The sequence below is a fragment of the Hordeum vulgare genome, chromosome 5H (genome assembly GCF_904849725.1).
Source record: "Hordeum vulgare subsp. vulgare chromosome 5H, MorexV3_pseudomolecules_assembly, whole genome shotgun sequence".
NCBI classification, from domain to species: Eukaryota; Viridiplantae; Streptophyta; class Magnoliopsida; order Poales; family Poaceae; genus Hordeum; species Hordeum vulgare.
In genome coordinates, this window is record NC_058522.1 from 489471720 (window position 1) to 489480883 (window position 9164).

At 44.1% G+C, this 9164-nt stretch overlaps 1 protein-coding gene and 1 long non-coding RNA gene across 2 annotated transcripts in view; one reads left to right on the plus strand and one right to left on the minus strand.

Annotated features, from left to right (window-relative positions):
- LOC123399810 overlaps nt 1–5106 on the plus strand; it is a 14118-nt gene extending 9012 nt beyond the window's left edge. The window contains exon 2 of the long non-coding RNA XR_006610435.1: nt 4873–5106. This is a non-coding gene — a long non-coding RNA (uncharacterized LOC123399810). The remainder of the gene's footprint in view (nt 1–4872) is intronic.
- Nucleotides 5107–5853: 747 nt separating this feature from the next.
- LOC123396128 lies at nt 5854–8719 on the minus strand. The gene is made up of 4 exons (XM_045091177.1): nt 8389–8719; nt 7844–7986; nt 6506–7363; nt 5854–6417 (listed from the first exon to the last, which is right to left on the minus strand). Exons 1-4 carry the CDS (start codon nt 8549–8551, stop codon nt 5887–5889), a joined length of 1695 nt encoding a protein of 564 aa, XP_044947112.1. The 5' UTR covers nt 8552–8719; the 3' UTR covers nt 5854–5886.
- Nucleotides 8720–9164: the final 445 nt, after the last annotated feature.

Sequence of the window (9164 nt, forward strand, 5' to 3'; positions counted from 1 at the left end):
AACATTAGTTTAAAGACAACCCTATGGCTCCTGCCGGTTGCCGTACCATCAACGTGCAAGTCGATATTAACTATTACAACATGATCATCTCATACATCCAATATATCACATCACATCGTTGGCCATATCACATCACAAGCATACCCTGCAAAAACAAGTTAGACGTCCTCTAATTGTTGTTGCATGTTTTACGTGGTGACCATGGGTATCTAGTAGGATCGCATCTTACTTATGCAAAAAACCACAACGGTGATGTGCCAATTGCTATTTAACCTCTCTCCAAGGACCTCCTCGGTCAAATCCGATTCAACTAAAGTTGGAGAAACCGACACTCGCCAGTCATCTTTGAGCAACGGAGTTGCTCATAGCGATGAAACCAGTCTCTCGTAAGCGTACGAGTAATGTCGGTCCGAGCCGCTTCGATCCAACAATACCGCGGAATCAAGAAAAGACTAAGGAGGGCAGCAAATCACACATCATCGCCCACAAAAACTTTTGTGTTCTACTCTAGATGACATCTACGCATGAACCTAGCTCATGATGCCACTGATGGGGAACGTCGCATGGGAAACAAAAAATTTCCTACTCGCACGAAGACCTATCATGGTGATGTCCATCTACGAGGGGGATTTCAGATCTACGTACCCTTGTAGATCGCACAGCAGAAGCGTTAATAAACGCGATTGATGTAGTGGAACGTCCTCACGTCCCTCAATCCTCCCCGCGAACCGTCCCACGAACCGTCCCGCGATCCGTCCCACGATCCGCTCCGATCTAGTGCCGAACGGACGGCACCTCCTCATTCAGCACACGTACAACTCGACGATGATCTCGGCCTTCTTGATCCAGCAAGAGAGACGGAAAGGTAGATGAGTTCTCCGGCAGCGTGACGGCGCTCCGGAGGTTGGTGGTGATCTAATCTCAGCAGGGCTCCGCCCGAGCTCCGTAGAAACGCGATCTAGAGGAAAAATCGTAGAGGTATGTGGTCGGGCTGCCGTGGCAAAGTTGTCTCAAATCAGCCCTAATACCTCCGTATATATAGGTGGGAGGGGAGGGGACTTGCCTTGAGGCTCAAGGATCCCCAAGGGGTCGGTCGAAGGGGGGGAGGAGGATTCCTCCTCCAATCCTAGTCCAACTAGGATTGGAAGGTGGAGTCCTTCCCTTCCTTCCCACTTCCCCTTTTTTTTCTCTTTGATTTTCTTCTTATCCTGCGCACGGATCTTCTTGGGCTTGCCCACCAGCCCACTAAGGGCTGGTGCGGCACCCCTAAGGCCTATGGCCTTCCCCGGGGTGGGCTGCCCCCCCCCCCCCGGTTAACATCCGGAACCCATTCGTCACTCCCGTTACATTCCCGGTAACGCCGAAAACTTTTCGGTAATCAAATGAGGTCATCCTATATATCAATCTTCGTCTCCGGACCATTCGGGAAACCCTCGTAACGTCCGTGATCTCATCCGGGACTCCGAACAACATTCGGTAACCAACCATATAACTCAAATACACATAAAACAACGTCGAACCTTAAGTGTGCAAACGCTGCGGGTTCGAGAACTATGTAGGCATGACCCGAGGGACTCCTCGGTCAATATCCAATAGCGGGACCTAGATGCCCATATTGGATCCTACATATTCTACGAAAATCTTATCGTTTGAACCTCAGTGCCAAGGATTCATATAATCCCGTATGTCATTCCCTTTGTTCTTCGGTATGTTACTTGCCCGAGATTCGATCGTCAGTATCCGCATACCTATTTCAATCTCGTTTACCGGCAAGTCTCTTTACTCGTTCCGTAATACAAGATCCCGTAACTTACACTAAGTCACATTGCTTGCAAGGCTTGTGTGTGATGTTGTATTACCGAGTGGGCCCCGAGATACCTCTCCGTCACACGGAGTGACAAATCCCAGTCTCGATCCATACTAACTCAACGAACACCTTCGGAGATACCTGTAGAGCATCTTTATAGTCACCCAGTTACGTTGCGACGTTTGATACACACAAAGCATTCCTCCGGTGTCAGTGAGTTATATGATCTCATGGTCATAGGAACAAATACTTGACACGCAGAAAACAGTAGCAACAAAATGACACGATCAACATGCTACGTCTATTAGTTTGGGTCTAGTCCATCACATGATTCTCCCAATGATGTGATCCAGTTATCAAGCAACAACACCTTGTACATAGTCAGAAGACCCTGACTATCCTTGATCAACTGGCTAGCCAACTAGAGGCTTGCTAGGGACAGTGTTTTGTCTATGTATCCACACATGTATCTAAGTCTTCATTCAATACAATCATAGCATGGATAATAAACGATTATCTTGATACATGAATTATAATAATAACTTATTTATCATTGCCTCTAGGGCATAATTCCAACATATGCGTCCCTATAACAATAGAAAACTCATTATCCGCTCAAAACAATGTGTCTTTCTAGGGTATAGTGCTCAACACAAGGGAGTAAAGTGCCTTGACATATCCACTGGTCGTGCCTACATCTCCAGGGATGTTGTGTTCGATGAAACTAAGTTTTCCTTCTCTGATCTTCACCCAAACGCTGGTGCTCTCCTTCAAAAGGAAATTCTCCTTTTTCCATCTATTTTCTCTAGCTATGATCAAGGGGGCATTAATAACTGTGATGATCATATATTGGCTGACCCTCTTATCACCACACATGAGTTGTCTAATGATATTGCAGCAACCGGCAACGAAAACGACGAACAGATCCATGAAGAAATCAGCTCAAACGAGCTATATCGCATGTGTCGCAATCCAGGGAGCATCTCTCCCTCGGGATCCAACGTGCAGCAGTGCGACGAATCTGCCTCGGGTCTCGCTCCAGGAGACAACGGAGGCCCCGCGCCAGGCGACAACGGCGCGCCCTCGGCAGCAGCGCCAGAACCGCGCCAGCCGCCAACCGGTCGCCTCTCGGGCCAACTGCGACACTACACGCGTCGCCTCTCCAGCCACGTGGTGCGTGTGGAAACAGACGCACGGGCGGGCGGACCCACGCCATCATCATCCAATGATGAGCCACCCAACTGCCCCAGATCTTCTGCGGACGCTGCTTCACCAACACCTCAGCGCTTCGCCATAGAGGATCCCAGCAGCGATCAGCCGCTTGCTCCGACAGGATCTGCCTCGGGATCGGCTGTGACAGGAATCGGCGGATCTTCTGTGCATGAGCAGGACTTCCGTTCCACTCCTCGACATACAAGGTTGCAAAAAGGGGTAATCCAGCCGATTAATTATAAACAGATGACAAAACATGGTCTAGTTTGCTCTACAGGTGAATCAAAGGAGCGTGCTACACTTGAAGAAGCATTGGCTGATGACAAATGGAAAAAGGCAATGTGTGAAGAATATCAGGCCCTGCAAAGAAATAAAACATGGCACCTGGTTTCTCCACGACAAGGTAAAAATCTCATTGACTGTAAATGGGTTTTCAGAATTAAAAGGAAATCTGATGGAACCATTGATCGCTATAAAGCAAGACTTGTGGCAAAAGGCTTCAAACAACGGTATGGAATAGACTATGAGGACACTTTAAGTCCAGTTGTTAAAGCTGCCACAATTCGTTTGGTCCTGTCCATAGCTGTTTCCAGAGGATGGAGCCCTCGACAGCTAGATGTACAGAATGCGTTTCTCCATGGTGTTCTAGAAGAGGAAGTGTATATGAAGCAACCTCCTGGGTTTGAAAATAAAAACTCACCTCATCTGGTATGCAAGCTTGATAAGGCACTATATGGGCTAAAGCAAGCTCCAAGAGTATGGTATTCCAGACTTAGTAAAAAGATGCAAACACGTGGGTTTGTTCCATCAAAATCAGACACCTCTTTGTTCATCTATACAAAGTTTAATACCTCCATATTTGTTCTCATCTATGTTGATGATATTATTGTCACAAGCTCTTCTGATGAAGCAATTTCAGGATTATTAAAAGATCTAAGTGCTGAATTTGCTCTTAAGGATCTAGGTGAACTTCATTATTTCCTAGGAATTGAAGTGAAGAAACACAATGGTGGACTTCATCTTTCTCAGGAAAAATATGCTACAGATTTGGTAAGAAAAGCAGGACTGCAAGGTTGTAAACCTACACCCACTCCATTGTCTAGTATAGAGAAATTGTCACTTATGGAAGGACAACTTCTCAGTTCAGATGACAGCACCAAATATAGAAGCCTAGTAGGTGCTCTGCAATATTTAACCCTTACAGGGCCAGATATTTCCTTTGTTGTTAACAAAGTCTGTCAATTTCTGCATGCTCCTACCACAGTTCACTTAACTGCTGCAAAGCGTATAATCAGATATGTGAAACATACTTTGGGCACTGGATTGAATTTCAGCAAGTCACCTTCTACTCTTGTCAGTGCCTTCTCATACTCAGATTGGGCATGATGTCTAGATGACAGACGCTCAACAGGTGGTTTTGCAATGTTCTTTGGACCTAACCTTATATCTTGGTGTGCAAGAAAGCAAGCCACTGTCTCTAGATCAAGCACTGAAGCAGAATATAAGGCATTGGCAAATGCAACAGCTGAAGTCATATGGGTGCAGTCTATGTTAAAGGAGTTGGATATAAAGACCTCTAAAGCTCCCTGTCTATGGTGTGACAATCTTGGTGCAACTTACCTATCTGCCAATCCAGTGTTTCATGCCAAGACAAAACATATTGAAATAGATTTTCATTTTGTTAGAGAAAGAGTGGCAAACAAAATGCTGGATATTCGGTTTATTCATTCAAGTGATCAAGTGGTTGGTGGTTTTATAAAAGCCTTGCCTACCAGAAACTTTGAAGCCTTCAAGCATAATCTCAACTTAATGCAGTTGTGATTAAGGGAGGGTGTCGAACATGATAGAACCAGGTTCAGCTTACATGACTTGTACCTCAAGGAATCTAGTAGAGATAAGATAGACTCTAGTTTAAACTTTTAAAGCTGCTCTATCCCTGTTGGTTGTAACTAGATTGGATTCTATCTCTATCTCTATTCCTTGATCTCCGAGATGTACTTTAAACATGTATGCACTATCTAGGGATTTGGTGCCCCTCTATATAAACATGCAACACGTCCCTCTAACGAGGTAAGATGTTTCCGCAAGTCGCACACTACCCAAGTGCACCTCATTATTAGGACAAAGGCCAGACAGAAGACTCCGACTGGATGAAGATGGTATTTAAAAGTCACTCGGTACGAAGCCACTCGGATTAAATTTACATCCACTCGACAACCCAAAGGCACTTGGAAGGATTCCAGTCAGTATTGAAGATCAGAAGTCACCCACGACTGTTAACGGACACACGTTCAACCAATGGTCTTTAGTAGCATTTATTACCCACTTACGTTATCAGTAACGTATATCTTTAACTCATATTGATCGAGCCCAAGGTATTGATGAGAGGTGACGCATTCTATATAAGCCACCCCTCCCCTTTGACACAAGGGTTCGCACCCCCTGTATTACACAAAAACCACTCCGAAGAGCTCTTGAGCACCTGAGACGTAGGGTTATTACCTTCAAGAGAGGGGCTTGAACTCATACATCTTGCGTACAATCTTGCCGTAGCTAGGACTCTGCCCTCTCCATTCGTAACCTACACCTCTACTGTCAGGTTTATTCCCGCGACACCCGCCGCGGGGGAGGGGGGGAGGGGTAGCTTGGTTTGGTTTGAGATGAAAGACTTTTTTTTATCCCTTCGTATAAATGGGGTGACACACTCTGGACACAAATCAATGGAGCCGGGAGGGGACGAGATAGAGTAGAAAAATTGTTGCTATGCAGTACAGTAGGAAATTTAAGAACCTTTTTGCCATGAAGAAACATGCATTCCTTTCTACAGATGAACATTTGGTAATGCACGATAATTCAACCTCTTAATTTCACAAAGCATGACACCGGCTGCAAGGCCCCAAAACATGTAACCGTGTTGTAGATGGAATTACCCCTTGAATGTATGTCCTTATAGCCACGATCGATTCACACGCCTCCTTGATATACGCCTTGTCCAGGGTAGAGCATTTCCTAGATATGTTGCCAAAGCACCGATGATTCACCCTAATAGTATCTAATATAAGACACTTAATTGACATTGAACTCTCTAGAATATGGCGTGTTAGCTCAACCAAGCTCTTTTGGGGGCAGAAACCAGTGATCTGAGAACTCTTGAGCTTGTCATGCTGGTGTTCTGGCATTTGCCTCAGGGTTGAAGGATCTCCAACAAACAAGTCATACTTGCATGATGAAAATTGACTTACAAGCAAGGCAAAAGTCTCCAAGGAAGGACAAGCATCGAGGAAAGAAACCAAAGATAAAAAATCATATTCCATATTGAGGCTCCACCATCTACGCATAGTAATACTCAAGGTCTTGAGGTGGAGAAATTTGCTAGGTATCATCGGTGCATTGACTATCTGCATAAGAATGTCTCAGATTAACTGCAATCCAAGATATGACTACTGTTACATGAATCTTTATCACCTGAATATAAGAACATCATACCTCACTAGGAGAAATTACTATGAGAGTCTCAAGATTTGGCACACTGGATGGAAGCTTGTCGATAGCATGACCGATGGCAGACCTATAACCCAACTTAAGGCACTTCACTTGCAATGATTCTCCAAGTGAGAGTTGTACTACTTCATCACCTGTATACTCAAAGAAGGAGATATTTGGAGCTTTGTTCTCTATAACTTGAAGTCCCGGGCATTCAAACACCTCGAGATGGCATAGCCGCTGCAGCAAGCAAGGCACCTCGAGGCGAATCATATCATGACAATGTAGGAGTGTCAATTTTTCCAGACCAAATGAATTGGAAAGAAGGCACCCCAACTCACCCCCTGTGATACGCACTTCATACAAAACTAATACTGTCAGGCATCTCAAATTAAGGTTGACTGTTGGATGCAAGATACAGTTAGCAAGGTCGAGATGCCGTATCATGTTTCCACTTCTGTCAGATAAAAGTGAACAAGGGAACTCATACTTGGCCTTCCCAGATGAAAGTGTAAGGGTAAGTTTTTCCATCACTGGTGTAATAGCAATTTGAAGCCAATTATTGAGACGATTATAATATTTGGTATTGTAAGGATCATAGAATTCAAGCTCGAATGTCTTCACACCAACGTCTCTATGCTTTTCCAGAATACAGTCAATATTGTTGTTGTACTCTCTTATATTTCTTCTATAATTCGGGTCAGTTGTTCCCTTCAATAAAGTTTCTTTTGAGCACATTGTTTCATCGGTGAATGTGAGATTCGGATGGCATCTCCAGGAGTTCAGAAAGGAACGAGAAACACAGGCTGCCCTAGCGGCGTCTCGCATTGGCACTAGTGAATGTATATGATGCCAGATTTCCTGTACGCAGAAGTGGAGAAATTCAACATTTGGCTCGCAGAGTCAAAATTACAAAGGAACTACTATTCAGGGATAATAATGCATAAGAATTGCTCTTTATATGTTGATTTTCAACTGGACATGGGTGGAGAGGAGGAGAAGCTAAGGACCAAAAAACCTTCAAAGGGTTCTACTGATCAATAATCATACAGCAAAGAAGACTGGATCTAAACTGCAACAGTCACGGCAAATGAAACGGAAGACACCGCTTATATAAGGGATAAGGGAAACATGATAACAGGGGATCTAAATCCTGCGAAACAATTTTCTGCTGGGGAGTCGGTTGCCGCTGTAACAGAACAAAGCAGAGCTACTAATGCACTGGGACCTTAAGGAGAGTGTGGCTGCGGAAACTATGTTAATAACTTTTTTACCTTTAGCTATTCTGCTGGTATTTTCACTTGCAAATTGCAATAGGAGTCTCGAGTCATCAGAACATACCTCTGGAAGGTCCGGCGCCATAATATATCTTGCCTTTTTGCCACCATGAGAATCATCATCCTTTTCTTTTTGCGGGCGAGAATTATCATTCTGCTGGCAAGGTGATCTGTTTCTTTTAGCTAATGATGAAGCAGCCGATCCATCTGCAGCACATAAGTGTCATGAGTGTGTTAATATGAAAATCAAATTTCATATCGAGCATTCGAGTATAGGTATTTTAAGTAAAACAAATCGTATTGAGCACATAAAAGTGTTTTTTTTTTTTGCAGGGATAAAATCAAGGTTGTGGATCGGAGCTTCGATGGCAGGACCGAAAATCGTAGAATCTTCACTATCAGCATCGTAAAAACGTAGATACTATGAATCGTAGAATCAGATGAGTTTGTTCGGATTGTAAAGTTGTAGAATCGTACAACAGGAATCACGATTCTTACAACCTTAGATAAAAGTGTTGTTTTGTACGAACAAAAGTAAGCAAATCAGTAGCGGCTGAGCATCTGAATATACAGATAGCAGAAGATAAGATTGGGCTGATCGGGGCTTACTGTCTGATTGGCCGCGGCCATGATTCCGCTTGAGCTCCCGCTTCAGCGCCAGCAGCCCCATGCTCCGGTAATCCTGCCCTCTCTCTGTTTCTCTGCTCTCCTCTGTCTCTCCCTCTCTGCTACTACTTGAGTCCACGTGGGACGCTCGGCTCGGGCTGGACATCGCGCCCTATTCTCCTCAAACACCGACGGCGCTGAGGGACGGAATCAAGTCGCCGCCGCGGCCGCCGCCAGCCAGTACCAACTGCTAGTCGGGGCCGCTTGATGCCAAGGGATAACTCCTATTCCCAGAGGAGGAGGAAATCCACCAATCTGTGAGGAGTACTCCTATTCCCCGCTTGATGCCAAGGGAAAACTTCCTGATGTTTCCTGTTAAATTATCTCTTGCAAACGATGTAACCTTACTCGTCGAGCAATAACATCGCCACGATGCCACAGGCACGGCCCAATAGCTTCAATTTTTAAAATTTGGGAAAGTATTCTTTATTTAATAGTGTTTGTCAAGAACTATGAGAAATCTTTACCTAATCTATATATATATATACCTAATAATAAAGAGGCTATCGCTTCCGTCGAAAAACCCACCGAGGTAATTTTATAAAAAAGCCCTTACAGTTTATGACATTAAACTCGTAGTATATATTATTTTTTTTTTAAATACTCATATCTTTTAAACCGTAACTCCAAATTTAACATATTATATATGGAATTTGATTAGAAAAAATGTAGAATTTAAATATGATATTATTTTATCTGTTAAATGTTTAATAAAAATA